This window comes from Camarhynchus parvulus, chromosome 2, assembly GCF_901933205.1.
Source record: "Camarhynchus parvulus chromosome 2, STF_HiC, whole genome shotgun sequence".
NCBI lineage: Eukaryota > Metazoa > Chordata > Aves > Passeriformes > Thraupidae > Camarhynchus > Camarhynchus parvulus.
The window spans coordinates 97,309,962-97,328,068 of record NC_044572.1 but is presented as its reverse complement, the minus strand read 5'-3'; the positions used below and the strand labels follow the sequence as shown (position 1 = coordinate 97,328,068).

At 35.7% G+C, this 18,107-nt stretch overlaps 1 protein-coding gene across 3 annotated transcripts in view; it reads right to left on the bottom strand.

Moving 5' to 3' along the window:
* Positions 1 to 18,107, bottom strand: part of CDH19 (cadherin 19) — a 64,989-nt gene that overhangs the window by 32,697 nt on the left and 14,185 nt on the right. The window contains exons 2-4 of one of the 3 annotated variants that reach the window (XM_030943395.1): positions 6,903 to 6,962; positions 4,070 to 4,296; positions 466 to 760 (exon numbers count right to left, since the gene is read on the bottom strand). In XM_030943395.1, the coding sequence (XP_030799255.1) occupies positions 466 to 760; positions 4,070 to 4,267 (493 nt within the window). In that variant the 5' untranslated portion in view covers positions 4,268 to 4,296; positions 6,903 to 6,962. Of the gene's footprint in view, positions 1 to 465; positions 761 to 2,596; positions 2,907 to 4,069; positions 4,297 to 6,902; positions 6,963 to 18,107 lie in introns of those variants that run through there. The other 2 variants (XM_030943396.1, XM_030943394.1) reach the window with 2 other exon arrangements.

Below are 18,107 nucleotides of genomic sequence, written 5' to 3'. Positions count from 1 at the left end.
ACACTATCTAATCCAAACATTGGAGAAGCTGACTGAAAGGAAAGAGGTTTGGCAGTGTAAATAAGTAGGCAACATGCAGACAGTGAAAGTGGCTATCACTTCTTCCCAGCTGGCTGCAGTGGTCTACCTATTTCTACTGAGAATGTTATATTTTTAAACAAGTACAAATTTCAAGGCTGAATCACTGACGAGAAAGACAAATGCCTAAAGTCAATCCAAACGTATCTAGAATCTGTAAAAGGACTTGGATAGATGTAGGTACCTAAATATTTAAAATCAAGAATGTTAAGTAGAGGTATTTACAACCCTCAAGTTAAGAATATACCTTTGCAAATTTCCAAACCGATAAAACAGTTTCCTTCCTTCTTACTGAGATGCAGTCTGGTCAAAAATTAAAATTTTACTTCAGCGTACCTGTCTAGAAAAAATCAGGAAATAAAGGGTTTGATTCACAGTATATCATACCTTCAGGTGACATCTCTGGAACAGTGGCCACATAAGGTCCATCCAGGAACTGTGGTTCATTGTCATTGATATCTCGAACCTTGATGATAAATTCTGAATCAGGTTCAACAGGAAGCTGAGTGCTTCTGTTTATTGCTTTTGCTGTTAGAATGTAGAAAGGTTTCTTTTCTCGATCCAACTTTTGTTTTACATAAATTTTGCCAGTATATTTATCAATGTAAAAAAAGCTTCCGGCTCCCTCCCCGGCCAAAATGTATTCTAAGTTGCCATCCTCTTTGTCTAAATCTGATTTCAGCTGAAAGTAAAAGGGAGAAAAATAAGTTACAGTTTAGGAAGAATAAAATTTTGAAATATTCATTTTACGTTTTGCTTTGATTCTACAGTGAACTCTGTGGAATCAAAACAAAGGCTGCTAACGAGCCTTCTTGGACATTATTGTTTGAAAGGAGGTACTGTCACATTTTCAGCCGACCATTTTAATTTAAATTTTTTTTTAAATTTAAAAATATTTATATAACAGACTATTAAATGTGTGATATACCTGAAAAGAGATGCTTCAGCTACTTTGAAGTGATAGGAATGCATCTAAGTACCTACTTTAGTTCATTTTATCAGGTCCCCTACAATTCTACTGAAAACAATGCAAAGGTCATTAAACATTATCTAATTTTTATTATTGCAGATGATACATGTACTTTTTAAGTAGTTTATTTTTTTTTTACTCAACAATGCTAAGTGTAAATGTATGCAACAGTGATGTTCTGTTTCTGTTGAAATATTAGAGGGGAAAAGACATTCTGTGGTGAAAGTCTGTATTGTTTATTCCAAAACAAATTGATAGACATTTTCCATTTCTATCCAGGATGATCTACATCCTCTGTTGTATTGCTAAGATGAACTTTATGGTGATGATTCCTTTGATGAAGCTGAGCTTTGGAGACAATTTTAGTCCAGCTGCATTTGTTCATGACAACCAAATAGTTCTGTTAATATTAGTGATATATAATATTATATAGTAATATTATAGTAATATTTTAAGAGCAATAACCTAATTTCCTGACATAGCAAGCATCCACAGTTGAATTTTATGGGAACAAAAATTTCCATTATATCATTAATTCTCTATTTTTTTTCTCCACTTATTTTGGTTTTAGAACAAAAAATATCAAGCTCTCTAAGAGCCTGGATTGAAAAATCCAAAGTTAAAAAAAATATTCAACTTGCTTCTTTTATGAAGAAACATGCTTAAAACGCAAATAATATGCCTAACTGTTGACTTTAATATCTCACTGTTTTGCTTATGTTTATTGAACCTAAAGGTCACTGTAAGTTGTGAAGCCATAGAACAGTAAAGTAACAGTTCTCTGTCAGATCTCCTCAAATATTTTGTAATAACTTCTGAGGTTGCAAAAATAGTTTTAACTTTTCTTTGGAAGAATGACTATGCCTTTTAAGATTTTCATAATGCATAATTGTCTGCATGCATCAGATGGATAATTGATTCAGAATGTGACTGGGACACAGCTCTGAGGTATGAGGAACAGTTTTGAGTTCCTACTCTGAGTTCTGTAAAAGTATTTAACACCTAAAATATTCAGAGTTAATTGTCCTTGCCAGTACAAAATACAGAATTTTCAAGTCTTAGGGAGTTTAGAACCATTTGAAATATGAACTTAAATATTTTCAACGTAAGTAGTTGTGTGCTAAGCATGGACCATGTTACCCCCTTTATAAATGGTCTGGTCAAACTCATTTTAACACCATCCAAATCTGGCATCTCACTAAGGAGCAGCACAGATTCTTCGTTACCCATAAATCTTGGTTTCCTTTTCACATAAGCCAGGACATGGGAGAAGTGATATATATCTAGGTCTTTAAACTAACATGGGGCTCAGATGTCACCACAGAGTGTATCAAACCCTTAGGGTCTGGGAACATGCCTTTGGCTGGCTGCTAAGACATAGCCTGTGTTTAGTAATTTCACTCAGAATCATTTATCCACAAGAGATTTCATGGCCCTGAACATGTTAAATGAGAGGTCCCTTACAGATGACATTTGCTGAGAAAGAAGAGCAAAGGTTCTAAGTTTACTTGTTTTTTTTTAGGTTGGGAACAAAATAAATGGTCTTACCATTGTAAATGAGAATTGAGAACAAATATTTTTGTACTCATCCTTGTGTATCTGCCATTGCAGTGCTGATGGACACATTTATTTTTTTTCTTAATCTTGATAATGGAAAAGGAGTAATGAGTCTATGTTAAATAAAATTTGAAAATTTATTTCTGACTGAAAAAAGATTTTGATATGGAATAATGATTTAAAAACAGAGACTGTCTACCTTTGTATTTTCGTTGATGCAGTTTTCTTCAGAGCCTTAATTACTAAAAATTCATGTGTTGATCATAGACTACCACTTCATTTGCTCAAAGCAGCGCATATTCTACTCAATAAAAAGACACAAGTAAATATGTCTTATTAGACAATGGTTTCACTGCAATATATTAACAATAATCTTCAATAAAATCCCCAGTTAACCTGTGAGAAATAAAAAGGTGAGATCATGAAAATACATGACATTTATGTTTGTTTTTTTTGCAGGAAGTACTTTTCCAAAGTATTGAAAAAGTAATAATAATTGTTTAAAAAATAGACTGTATGTCTTCACTTGTTCTTTCAGAAGTGAGACATCACACTTCCATAGTAACTACTTTGAAAGGGCTGTGAAAAAGTAATTAATGAATTTTGAGCACTTCACCCTTTGGGCCCAATTAAATTTTAGTGCTAGTTAATTAGCAGTTAAACTTATTTTAGCTCATTCATTTAAAAAGGGCCTTAAAGAAAAGAAAAGCAGATCTCAAGATTAAAATTACTTCTAGCATACAAAAATAAATAATAATAATAAATAAAATAATAATAATGATAAGCAGAGAGAGAAGGGGGCAGATAAACCCTCATTAAGACAATTATCTTAAAGCACATTTTTAAAGGAGGGTGAAAAATAATTGCTCGTTGTTCTAAACCCACGTTAATCTAATGAACCATGCAGATTCCTGTAGTTTCTCAGTGGTAAAAGGATTTAGTATTAATCAGCTTCATTAAAAATTAATGAGGGGTAAATCAGCTGCTACTTAGTGTAATAGAAAATCAAACTAAATACTGTTTGTAAACTACACTACACTCAGTATGGCTGCTTTGATGCAGGCCAAAAATAGCACAAGCAAATTGCCAGATGTTGATAAATGAGTCTTAACTTCCACTCAGAAGGAAGAAAGGAACTTTTCAGCTTTATACCTTCATCTGCTGCACATGGATCTAGTTTTAGTAACAGCATGCATGTGAAGTTTCCTTGACAGCAGTCCTCAGTGAAGGAAGGTGCTTGGTACTGCTGTGGCCCCAAGCTCTCGAACTTCTCTGACCTTGAGAAAGGTCACAGGAAAGGAGAAACGTGGTACTGCCTTATTACAGCTTCCTGAACTCCTCTTTCTACTTTTGTGGCTATTTCCATGCCACTGGAGATATTTGGCTTTCCAAGCCAGGGTAGAAGCTGCTACTCAGCATGCTAAACCTAACCTTGTGCCGTCCTTGAATCATTACTTATCATACCTGTCCAATATACACAGGATCCGGCGAAGTCTGTTCCTCAGTTGCAAAAAGAGGTTCCCACAGCCAGCCGCGTTTCACTCTTCGAACTGGTGTGAAAAACTGAACTGTGTTTTGAGTGCTGGAGTTCTGTGTGCTGGGAGAGCAAGGCCAAAGTTGAACCAGCATCACCATGAGACATAGCAATACCGAGGAATTCATGCTGAACCGTTCTTTCAATCAGTCTTAATCTGTGAAAGAGGGAAAAAGAAAAAGTCTTTGACAAAGCATCACTTTTGTCTTTCTGCTTCTTTATATTGATTCTGTGCTAATGTAAGAGCTGATTTGCAGTGTAAAAACCTCCTCCTCTCCCCAAAAGTAAAGAGCTGAAATGAAGTCTGTTTCTTATTAAAATTTTAATAACAGATTTTAAAAAGACCTTTCAGAGTCTCTAACATGAAAGTCAAGTGCTTAGCTTTTCTTTATGAATATCCTACACGGGGACTCATTATGCAAAAAAAAAAAAAAAAAACAATCCTTCAATTAATTCATCTTTCAAATTAAGCTGGATAATTGTATTGTGTAGCCTAGGAATAATTTGATTGGAATAATTGTATGTTTCTGCTTAGATAGGGCTCATTTTGAGCTGCAGTCACAAAACTGCCTGAAGGGTGAATATCTAGCTTTAGTAGCCCTGATGTCTGACAGCTGAAACAGAGTGATGCAGATATTTTTTTAACCTCTTCTTACCCACTTTCCCAGCTCAGCAAAATGCCTGCAAAAATGTTAAAGGTGATAGGGTACCATGAAGAAGCAGCAAAAATTTACAACTTTCTCCTTCCCAGCCAAACAGCAGCATGGACAAGGCAGATGTGTTTGATGGATTCTTTGCCTGTGCCTTTGGCATGGATGATGCACCAAGGGGTTCCCACAGCCCTGAGCTGAAGGACCATGACTGCAACAATGATCAACTCCCAGGCGATTCTGAAATTGCGCAGGAACTGCTGCTCAAGCTGGATCCCCAAAAATTTAGAGGGCCTTATGGGGTTGATCTGAGAATTCTCAAAGAGCTGCTGATGTCATTGCAAAACATCTCTCAATGTTTTTTGAATGGTCTTGGGAATCCAGAGAGATCCCAGCTGACTGGAAGCTGGTGAATGTTATCCCAGTTTTCAAGAACAGCACGAATGAGAACCCCAGAGACCACAGGATTGTCAGTTTCACTTTGGTACCTCCTCAAGTTATAGAGAATGTTATTCTGGGAGGTATTGAAAAATACCTGGAGGACAACACAGCAACTGGTCACAACCAGCATGGCTTTTTGAGAGATTTGATACTGCTTATCAAATCTGTTTTCCTTTTATAACATGGTATGTCACATAATTGATCTGTGGAAGCCTGTTGATGTAATCTGTCTGGATTTCAGGAAAGCTTTCAATAATTTCTCTCACAGGATCCTTCTAGACACATTTTCAGCACACAGCTGGATAAACACAGCATGGGTTGTTGTTGGCTGAGCAACTTGCTCACAGGTTGGGCACAACGTTACAGTGAATGGGGTCATGTCAAACTGGAAACCTGTCACTAGTGGTATTCCACAGGCCTCCATGCTCAGCCCTGTATTCTTCAACATCTTTATGAATTTCATACAGCACTGGAAGGAATATTAAGCAAGTATGCAAATGATAGAAAACCAGGAGAAGCCTTTGAAGGAAGGGAGATCTTGCAGAGAAAACTCAAAAAATTAGGGGGCTAGGCAATCACCAATTGTATGAGCTTCAAAAAGGGAGAATTATGGATTCTGCACCTGGGATGAGGCAACCCTGGATATATGTACAGACAGAGATGCTGGAAAGCAGTGCCACAGGAAAGGACCCAGGGGTGCTGGTCAATGGCAAGTTGAGCCTGAGTCAGCAGTGCCCTGGCAGCCAGGAGGGCCAACCCTGGCCTGGGGAGCATCAGGCACAGCATCTGGGCAAGGGAGGGGAATGCTGCGCTCTGCTCTGCACTGGGGCAGCCTCACCTTGAATTCTGTGTGTGCAGTTTTGGGTGCCACAATATAGGAAAGACATTAAGCTATTTGAGAGCATCCAAAAAAGAGCCATGTGGATGATGAAGGGCCTTGAGAGGAAGCTCTATGTGGAGAGAAGGAAGTCACTTGATCTGTTCAGCCTGGAGAAGAGGAGACTAAGAGGAGCCCTCATTGCATTTAAAAGTTCCTTGTGAGGGGAAGAGGAGAGGCCGGCACTGATCTTTTCTCTGCGGTGACCAGTGACAGGATCCAAATGAAAGGCCTGAAATTCTGTCAGGGGAAGCTTAGGTTGGATATTAAGAAAAGGCTTTTCACCCAGAGAGTGTTTGGAGACTGGAGCAGGCTACCCTACCCAGGGAAGTTGTCACTGCACCAAACCCATAGGGTTCAAGAAGCATTTGGACAATTATCTCAGATACAGGGTGTTACTCTTGGGCATGGTCCTGTTCAGGGCTAAAAGTTGGACTCAGTGATTCTTGTGGGTCCCTTCCAACTCAACACATTCTGTGATTCTGTGAATAGAATTCGTCATAACAGATTTTACCACCTCTAATATTATTTTTTCCAACTAAACTGACAAAGGGCAAATGTATCTTAAAAGCTGTAGGGTTCTGTGGCTAGTTTCATTTCCACTATGTGTACTTTCAGAAAATGAAGGCTTTTGACAAACTGTAAGCTATTACTGGCTTTTCAGTGATTTTTGACACAATGAAGGAAATTTTAAATGTAATTCTAAAAATTTTAAATATAATTTTAAAAATAATATGCTTAGTTAAGAATAGCCATCTTCTGTGAGGCAAAAAGAAAAACTTTGAAAATACCTACCCATTTGGCAATGGCATTAGCCATTCTTTTCAAGGCTTTAGCATTGAAGAATAACATTTCCTATGAAGGAGAAATCTGGTTTATGAGTTTGTAACACAATAGTCAGTTTGAAAAACACACTGAAAAAAAAACTTGGATTAATTTATCTCAGACATGAAAAATCTATAAGTTTTTTAAGTATTAATATTTTAAATACTCATCCTTATCTGTAGCTGCATTTCTCTTCACAGAGAAAAGCAAGGCACACCTTCCCAAGAATGTTTCTGGGATTCGCATTCTCTGAACCTCAGAGAAAGAAAAAATAATTCTTATTTCATTTACTGCTCCTGTGTTTTGGAACAAGTGGAATGCATTGTGGAAGATTGTTTACCTGAAGGGAATTGGTAATTTGATTCTGGTATGAGTGTTTTGATTCATTGACCAATTGAACCCATGTGTGTGTTGGTACTGTCGGCTGGCAGTCACGAGATTCTGTGCAGTTGAGTGCAGTTGTGTTGAGTTGGGTGCTTGGCAGATTCATTTAGATGTAGTGTAATATAGCATAGAATAGTATAGTATAAGTAATTCATGAGCCTTCAGATATCCATGGAGTCAGATGCATCATTTCCCCCCTTCATTGGAGGCCGTGCTTTTACTATACTTACCCAAAGAGAAATGCCATAATTGCTTAAATAGACAGACAGATAATACAGACAGCTATTTATTTCCTTCCAGCATCTTTATATGATGTTGGACAACAGTTTGTTAAAATGTAATCTGCAGAGATGGGAAGAGAGGAGTTCTAATACGAAAGTCAAATAGAACCACCAAGACTAAGTATACATTCCAATTTTTTCACATTTTGTGGTTTTTGACTGTAAAGCTGTAACAGAGCAAGACAAGATTTGAATAGATGGAATGTAAATTGGGTATCCTCTTTTTCGAGTTTCCTGTAGAAAACTTCTTATTTTCCCATGGCTGCAAGAATAATATTTGTGACATTGAAGAAAAGTCCAACAAAGCTCAGCTTGGCTCTGAAATAAGTCGTGTGAGATTTAGAAGGCCTAAAGACCTTGGAGAGTCTCTATGCTATGGGTGTACTTAATTCTAAGCAGTAATCTGCACACAAAGTAACCTTGAAAAGGAGCATTCATTTCATTTTAGCACATTGCAAAGGACAGACTCCTCAAAGAACAAAAGCTGAACAGTCAAGGAGACCTTTCTGAGGAATCACAGAAAAATGTATTTCAGTCACTGTTTATATCTGAAGAGAGGTGTTCAGTCTTGGCAATAGCAAATTCTTCTGGCTAGGCTTTTTTGTTGTTGTTTTGGATGCTTGTTCAAGCATTTTTCACATCATTCAACAAAATATCTCAGACTTGTGGGGCAGTATTTCATGCAGAGGGAATGTCAAAGAAAGAGTCCTTATCAAACTTGTATGAAGACACTGTGTATTGACAATTACATAGCAAGGGTGCAGAATGGCAATGCCGGTCTGCTGCTGGCCACCTTCTTGCAATGTACTCAGCAGTTACATATGAGCAGCATAAAGCATGCAATGGATGTTTTGGAGCATTTTGGTGTCTCTTTTTACTAATTTATGTTAATATCCTGTGTTATATGGAGTTAAGCATCGTGCTCTGACAAATTGGAACATGTAAATATTTTTAGATTCTGATATACTGCACACACTCTGAGTGTAAGAAGACTAACCTAAAAATAGAGATGATAGGTAAATTCTTCTAAAAACAAAGCTATTTAATGTAATTGAGATCTATATGAATCTCTGTTTTTTCTCTCCTTTGCTATAGCAAACATTCTGAATTTGCCTTTACTTTCAGGACCTTTCAAAGCTTATTTACTTCTAACATCTTCCTACTCATTTGGCATTGAGACACTGCCTCCAGCTTCTGGCCAGCATGTGTTGCCATTTTTTATAGTCCAGTTATAGTCCTTGTGAAACAATCATATTCTTTCTCTTCCACTGATTGTAGCTCAGTCTCAGAAGTCAGTCACATAAAATATCCAGAAAGTAGTTTCTCATTCCCTCATCATTTTCTAGTCTTTAAAAACCCAAACTTCAGTATTACCTATTTAAAAGAAAAATAAATATAAAAGCGCTTACACTGTTAAGATGATTCTGTGCTGAGAGTGCTGCCTATCACTTTGTCTAGTATTGCCTCATTATTCCCTCGTACTTTCCTGTCTTTCCCTATCTGTCAATTGTGTCTTGTTTTACACTCATTTGCTATGGTCTTTGTAAATGAAATGACCTTATACTTTGTGTTATAATTATAGTATGCAGCAGAAGGGAGGATTAGAAAAAGCACTGAGCTTTTGGGCACTGCAGTAATATGCCCTAATAGATAATTTTTTAGTAGAATAGTTTCTCATTGAAAAAAAAAAAAAAGACAAATATATTTTCAGAGATGAGCAAATGATCTATCACTAAAAATTTCCCAAGAGGAAGAAAGGAATGGAAAGCATTGTTCTGCTCCTGTCCTTTTGGAAGTTTGTTTCCAGTTTTTCTCACATGCAGTGAGTTGCAATAATAAAGTCTAATAGTAAGACCAGAGCAATGAGAATATCCATTGCAATTGTAATAAATGTGCTGCAGCTTTTAAAGCTTATAGAGCAGCATCTTCCTTTCATACCCAAGAGAAACCACAAGTTCCCTGGAGACTAGAAACAGATTTACCTTCTTGGAACAAAGTTGATGAGTCCTTTCAAAAGTTTATTTTGGAATCTTCACTGAGTGACATCCTGTCTCCATTTGAAACTGGATGTTATTTTAGGTGTGCTGGTAGTGTGACTTGATTCTGAGTTCCCTTTGTTTCAAATTTTTTTTTTCAATTATGATTATGTAATTACATTACAAAATAATACATGCTACTGCCTAGCATTGCAAGAAAAACAATAGAAAGAAACAGAGGTCTAAAAAAGACTACTTCTGGGATACAGTGAAGTTATATATTTGTTGGTGGAGAAAATAAAAGACTAAAGTTAGAGACAAACAGCTTTCTCAAGAATTAAAAAAAAAATCCAAACAGCAGGTTAGAGTGCAGGTGCTGAAAAATTCTGTTCCAGTTCTCTATGTTGAAGAATAAGGAACAACGAGCTTAATTTTGTAACAAAAGTCCCATAATTTGATAGAAGTAAAGCCTTTTAGTTAGGAGGTAATAAAACACTGAAATAGGGTAACAAGGAATGTGGTAGATACTCCTAAGTAGAGACCATTAGGACCATCTCCTATACATGTTTGGTGCTACAATTTTGAAACTGACTCCTGAGAATAGCAAATCTCTCTGTCCTTGAATGTGCTCAGCCAAAAAAAAAAAAATCAGACTGAAATACATTCCTTTTGTGGAATTTGGTGCCGTCTTTGCTTGATTTAATAATGTCAAGTAAACAATGAGAGGAATAATTCATGTAAGCCAATCTAATTCATTAATATGCAGCTTCTGAAACATTTCTTATCTCAAGAACAGCCTTAACATGATGTTGTTTCAGTTGCATGTTCTGTTTTATGCCTTGGTGTTATTATGATTGTAGTGAAATCTGTCTCCCTTGTATGTTGCTATCTTTAATTTTCACTTAATAGGATAAAGAAGAAAGGCTATGTGTAACTAACCCCTACAGATTACCATGTTATAAAAAGCTTAAAGGAATAGAAACCTTCATGTTTCTCCACTACAGACTTGTCCATTTGTTCTATGTCTACTGGCTATTCATCCCAATTGCATTTGATGTGGTTGAATACTGAGGATCCTAGTGTATTATAATGCTACTCCTCTATGTTTTTGCCAGAAAAAACTAGATACAAGCTCATTTTCATTGACTAGTTTAGGTCTTGCACAATATGGTAGACACCAAGACTATATTACTCATGCAATTCTCAGAGAATTAGTAGTAGCTAATAATATATATCTCAACTATTTTAATTAATGCATATATTTTGTGGGTTCACTAGTTTGTTTTTTGGGTTTATAATCTCTACAGAACAATGATAAAGTATTCTGGCATGTGCAAAGTACTGGGCTTAATCTTATTCTTGCTAGTTCTTACCATTGTTGAATTTCAGATAGAGTAGGATAATAATTTTTACAGGTTTGGTGTGTTAAAGCTCTGCCTTATCTTTTTTATGTATTTCATCTGTGATTTAGTCTTTTGCAATCAGTGCCAAGATGTTTTTAAAGAAGGTTTTCCATTTTTCTTGTATTTTTACTATTTTATTTGGAGACATTAGAAGAAGGCATACTAAACTCCTAAGGAATAAATATGGCATATCTAACTCCAATTATGCTGGAAGTCACTATTTTGACAGTAATGTTTAACTAATTTTATAATAAAGCAGCAGTGAAGAGAAAGTACTAAAATTTACAAGAATTTTTTTTGCAATTTGAACTTAATTTTTACTAAATACAATTGCAGTTACCATTTACCATGCATACATATTGTGTGATTGACTGAGTGATTAATTGATTTTTGTGACAGGGTAAAATTGACACCAGTCTTGCTGTAGCTTAAGGCACCTTTTCCACAATCCTCTCAGTTTATATTTATCTGCCTGAATGGATTTATTTGTAGTTGTCTATTTTAGCGATTATTTTTATTGAATCTGAACATTTTAATTTCATCTATTCTGACTTTCTTGTCTTTCACATATTTTTCTTAAAATAAATTTGGACTGCTATATCTAACAAGTGTCCTGAATTTAATTTTATAGTGCTTATCAGAACTAACATCTAAATATAATATTCTCTTCAGTCAATTAATTAGAGGTATATAAAAATTGTCTTTCAAGACTGCTGCAAAACTAGCTTATTTAAAAGTTGCTACTTAGCCTTGAGAGGTGTTTCCTTTAATGCATATCTTGATGTGACATTTGAGCAAATTATGTTGACTGGTAGTGCATATTAATACAGTATGGCTGCATGTGTCTCCACCAGTCACCCTAAACTTCATTGTAATTGGCACATTATTTTCTTCATTTTGAAAGTACACCATTGTGCCATTAAGGAAGGCCTTCAAACTATTATATAGAATTAGAAGTGTCATTATCTGTCAGATATACATGGACAAAATAGCTTAGAGAAAGGAATTTTTTAGTTGATTAGTGCCTTTAAGGCTGTGTATTTTAATCAGTAGAGAGCAGACTCACTAGAAATCATGTCATTCTCAGTGTTTTATGTGTAATAACACAGTATATTAACACATCCCCCATATTTTGCTACGATATTTGTTGCACTGTACGAAAAGCCCAAATGACATTTTGGATGACAAAACTCTGAGTCTTCAACGCATGGCAAGCAGTAGCTAGATTTCTGTCCCTACTAGATATTCAAAACCACTTTTTCAGTGTCAGATTGTAATATTTATTTCTCAAAATCCTATGTCTTCCATTAAAAACGTATGACAACTCTAGGCAAAGGTAGCAGATTTGTTTAAAATGAGGAGAAGACGGGCTAAGGTGAAGGATGAGATTTCCTGTAGTGAGCAAAAATAAAGAGAGGTAGAGCAGTTACTTGTCAAGCTCACAAGTCAAAGGAGATTATATAGAGGATGTGGTGACACACTGTATGTTCTACAACCTCATTCTGCAGTGTCATTGGTGCCTCTCATTTTCTTAGTGGAAATCTCTCTCTATTAATCACCAATAGACATGAGTAAACCCATATTCAGAAACAACTCTTTAATTAATTAAAGCTGGTGACTTTGCTAGTATTTTATTCCATCTGAACTTTGGCATATAAAACTGGCTTCACGGTGCCTATTTCCTGATGGCCATGAGCATACATGATGATGTAACCAGTCTCTTGCCTTTTTCAACTCTGAACCACCAGTATTTTTAGAACTGATTAACTGATTGCTGACCTGTGAGTTTGCTGAAGATATATATAGCTGGAACCAGCTCAATATTTCTGTGTGTGGTGCAGCATTCTTATGTTTGGCTTAGGGGCTTGCTGCCACTCACTGCTGTGATGGTGTGAAGATTCTCATGAATCTTTGAAACACATGATTATGAAAACACAAAATCATTATTTTATTCTCTGTTATCAACCATATAACATAGTGCTGGAAGCATAGCCTCAAACATTTCAGAAGGCAAGGGACCCAAGTCCTGTCATTGCAATTTTTTTGAGATCCTTTAGAAAGAACCTGGAAAAGATTACTCAATTCACCTAAAAGTCTCTAGGTACAAAGAAAGTCACCCACACCATTCCCATCAACAGAATAGAGAGTGCATGTGTATAAGGGTAAACTTCTTTTGTGCAGGACAGCTTTTGCTCTGCAAAAGTGACCTTTGGAAGTGCTGATCAAGGCAAACTCTTCATAGGGACTGAGCAAGAGGCAAGCCAATACTTCTGTAAGCTTCCTCCGTGAGTGTTTGTGTTAATGTTTTTAAGATAATAAAATTAAATCCGCAACCTCATAAAGTAATAAAGTAATTAAGTGTTTCATTTGGAGTCTACTGACATCCCCCAAAGGGACCGGCAGATATCAAGCAAGAACATCATACTCACATACACACAGATGCAATTAAACCTATGAGGTTGCTCCCTGGTTGATGTGGCATTTTGTGTTCTTCTGGAAGCATAGCTTTTCCACATGTTATTAACTGAGGTGTGAAGTTATTCGGTGAATAGTTCCATAGACAAGGTATAGAGATATTCCTACTTCACTTTCTTTGTGGGGAAGAAAAACAAAGCAGAAGGAATATGTGTGTCTCTTTTCTAAATACTGATAAACTAATGACGACATTTTGTTCTTTTTTAGGGACTTTCTGCCATAAAGCTAAATGCTACTTCAGTCCAGACACTTCCTAGTTAAAGAAAAATTGAAAAAATTACCTTAGAACTTATGAAAAATTATGTTCATTCTCTGCACTCATTCAATAGCTTCAGACACTTTATTCTGATATAAAAATCTATTTGGTAAACAGATGCTGAGATGTTAAAAGATTCAGTTATGCCAATACAAGTAGTTGTGTTACACCACACTGTCTACACTAAAAATAAGCAAGCATTTAGTTTTAATTGTAGCTTTCCTTAACTAGGACTATTATTTATTTCTAAGATAATCTGCACTATAGAAAATTACAACTAATCCCGTGTATTTTAGCATAAATATTTTGCTTCTTTAAAAAGACTAACACATGTACACAGTAAAAACAGAAATTCTTGCCTTCTGGCATTTGCTTTTTATTGTAGGCAAGTAGCAAATCCAATTACAAGATGTTTGATTCACTGGGCAAATCCTACTGGAACATTTTTGGCTCTGCAGGATACCACTCAGTAGTGAAGAACCACTTGTCAGCATAATGATGTAAAGGACTGCATTCTGTGATTCACACTTGAATCTGTTTGCCAAATGATTTTCAGGATGGCACTTCACGAAATGCTCCAAAACTCTCTGTAGGATTTAGGTTCTTTTAATGTCTTTAATTCATAATTATTCTTTGCATATATTTCAGCTAATATTGCAGTGAACTCACCTTTTCCATGGTTTTGGAGGAGATTTAATTCCACCAAACATGAGATAAAAAGAAGCTTTGATATTTGAGAGGATGCTCTTTGCTAGAATTTGACTTATGTTTAACTTCTGGGTTTGGTTTTAGAGTTAATTTTCCATGTTAGATGAGGCAAATCAGAAACACCCTGAAATTAAATAATCCAGTCAATGGAAAACCAGAATGAAATCAGATTTTAATGCTTATATTTGAGGAACCTTACCAGGATGTGTTTGTAAAGTAAATAAATATTGCAGAAAGCAGTCCCTTAGAAGCAGTTAAGGAAAGCATATCTTTACATTAGAAAAAAAATAAAGAAATAAGGAGAGGAAAGAAAGCCATTTAATTTATTTTTTTTTTTTTAACACTCTTTGTTCTCTGTTTATTGATAAAACACATAAGATAAATAGAGTAAGGAACAATTACTTTTAATGGTATGTAGAGTTTTCATTATAAGCAAGAAAATCTGTTCTGATATGTAATCCAGCTATTCAATTTAAAGGTATAATTTAAATTAATGAACAGAAAAAGTCTGTCCACCACCACTGTGGAAGTCACTTGGAAAAATGCTGAAAGAATGCACCTGCCTCAGAGAATCTGCAGTTGCATCAGATAGGAAAGGGTAGAATTTGTCTGATTTTTTAAAGAGACAACACACTGGAGGTTATGCATATTTTTCAGAATAGTGAAAAATAGAAATAGAAAATATCTAACTGACAAAATTCCTAAAAATATAATATATTTCCTTGCTTTTTTATTCTCTTAATCTAGTACTCTGTTGATTAATCTTCCCTTATCTCCTGCAATAAAATAAACTCTCTTTCTGTTTTGCTTAGGTCTCAATGATCAGTGGCTTGTCTCTCCCTTATCTCTGATTTCAATATTTCACTATTCTACTTTACTACTAAGAATGTATCTTTTCTTCACTCATTCTGTGAGTTACATTGAAGGCTGATATATTTTTCTAACCTCTAATGTATCGAAAAGATTTTAATTAAATGAGGTCCTTATTTGATTCAATTAAACACTGGAAGCATTTTCCAGCACTGAGTTAGTCAGAACAGTATAGAAGCAGAGCATTAGGTCATCCAGGCGACACAAAGGGTGTTGTACAATAAGTTTCATATAAAAAATATTTCAAAAAGGTTTTCTTTTCTGTCATGTTTCAAGGTGTGGAATAAAATTTTTCAGATAGGGTCCAACAAATCCCATCAGATCTGCGAACTGCTTTTTTTTTAATGAAATAATATTTTATTAGTTATAAATAAAAAATTGTGAAAATGGAAGGATGTTTCTACCTATTGATATTACATTCTCTAAAAATTATTTACCTAAAAGCTATTTTTAAAGGATGTGTCTGAATTTAGATTTCTGACATCCCTATATTCTGACAGAACATCAAGATATACTATCAGGTTAAGCAAAAATAAAATTTAAAGTGCATAATATCTGCGACTTCACTGTCCATAGTCAAGTTGCCTTGTGATATCTCAGCATAATTTTTATCCATTACTTGCATGCTCACCTGTAGAATTTCTCTTATTACCTTGCTACTTGGTACATGCAAGTCTTCCTATAAAGATGGGGGAATTGCTGTTTATACTTCCCTTGTCATTCAACACAGTCCTTACAATGAATCAAAATAGGATATCTTTGGATATTATTATTAATTATTAATTTGATTTGACTAAAAATCCACTCATAATGAAGTCATGAACATCATTGAGTATGTGTTGAAATTTGCCTTTTGAAAAGGAATTGTTCAGGTTTCACTATGGTTTTGGGTGTGTTCTGTAAGGTACCTATGTAGGACAGAGGCTTTGAAAAATTCCTGTTATTATTTTTGCGCCTGAATGCCCACATATGCTGCCTTTTCAACACACTTTTATCACAGGTCCTTACATTCTGGTCACTCTTCAAGATTTATGTTGTTTCAGAGGGGAAAGTAAAAAAAAAACTTTGTGATAGCTGTGGAAAAATGGATTAAAAATTCAATATGGCTAAAGATTTCAGAGTAACCCCCAAAACTCAGATGATATTAATTCAGTTAAGTGTTATTGTTAGTTGTCAACACTACTTAGGTTCTGGACTAGTTCTCCCGATAGAAGAAAGCCAAACACCCAGATTGCTTTGAATCTGGAAAAAATATTGGTTTTTATTTCTCCATATTTTTTGTTCTGTTTTTAAAAAACTTTTCATTGATTTCTTTCCTTTTACAACCACTTTTTTACCTTACTAAAACATAATTCTTCCTCTTTCTAGCCTGCACTGAAGACTCCTTTCTCACTGAGAAGCCGAGGCACTGAATGTTCCACCCCACTTTTTTTCCCTCTCTTCATTTAAAAATGTGTCCTGTTTGCACCTCAGATTAATGCATTACCTATTCACCCATCACTTCTGTCCCCGCTGCTGTAGGTCATCTGCAATAACAATTTATTGCATCCTTTTCCCTCTTTATAATCTTTGTGTGCCGTTCTCCCCTTGTTACCTCTGTGACCCTCTGTTGCTTCCCTTCAATGTTATCTCTCAAACAGACCTCTCTGTGCAGATTTCTTTTGATATATTGCTTTATAGAAGCCTATTATAAAAAATTATTTTGTTGAGCCAGTCCCCGTGTATCATTCAGAGGGTAATTTTGCCAATTTCAAGAGCTCTTCTGTACTTTGTAGCCTTAGCTTTTGTATCTCCAGCTGAGCAGGTATGATCAGGACTTTATGTATTATCAGAGTATTGGAATGCACAATCAGACTCAAAATTTTTACATTTCATCACCTACTTTTTCTTTCAATTTAAGAAGCTTCTTAAGCCAAGAAGCAAGTGGAGGAGACAGGTAGAAACAGAAGGAAAGTAATTCTCATCTAGGATGACTTTAATGGGATAGGAATCACAGTGAATGGTAAGTAACAAGTAGTGAAATACTGGAAAAGTAAGATGTTTGAAATGTAAGACTTCATTCTTACACAATGATTAGGTAAGAGAGGAGCTATACGTGAACTAAGGCCTGCATCAGAAAGGGGAACCAAGTGTGCTGAGCTGGGGGATTTTCAGTCCACAGGAGACATTGAGAGGACAACTTCCCTCCTGGTCAGTACACAGCTCTGTTGAGTAGGGCTTTGGAAAAGAGCAGACAAGTCCTTTGCATGTTCCAGTTTTCTCCAGAGTTTTAAAAACCATCCTAAGCTGAAATCTATAGATATGTCCAGTATAGCTCAACTAAAGTTATTCAGAAATATTACTCATGGGATGGTTTTGTGTCCTTTCATCTGACGTATTTATCTGTTGTTGAAATTCAACAACTGGGAGAAATCAGCAGAGCACTCTGTTAAGTATGAAGTACTCTCAGTTGTTTCAAAAGAATATTGAAACCAACAAAGGCTGGTGCTGGTGCTGTGACATCAGTGCGGTACACTGTGTGGTCAAAGTAGTGTCTCCAGAACAAAGAAGGTAAGAGAAAGGATTAAGAAAACAATAGAAATTATTGTTATCAGACCTTGGTAATGAAGTGGCCCAAGACATACTACCTGAAGAAGTTGTGCAGTCAATAAAGGAGGAGAGTTTGTGGAAGGCAGATGTAATCTGAGGTTTCGAAGAGCCATGAAGAACTGTATTGACATACAGGATGCAGGAGGCTTGGGAGTTGAATTGAGTTGCAAATAGCCAATTTGTTCAAAAATGAAGCATGTTAAAGGAGGCTAACAGGATAAGAATGAGTAAAG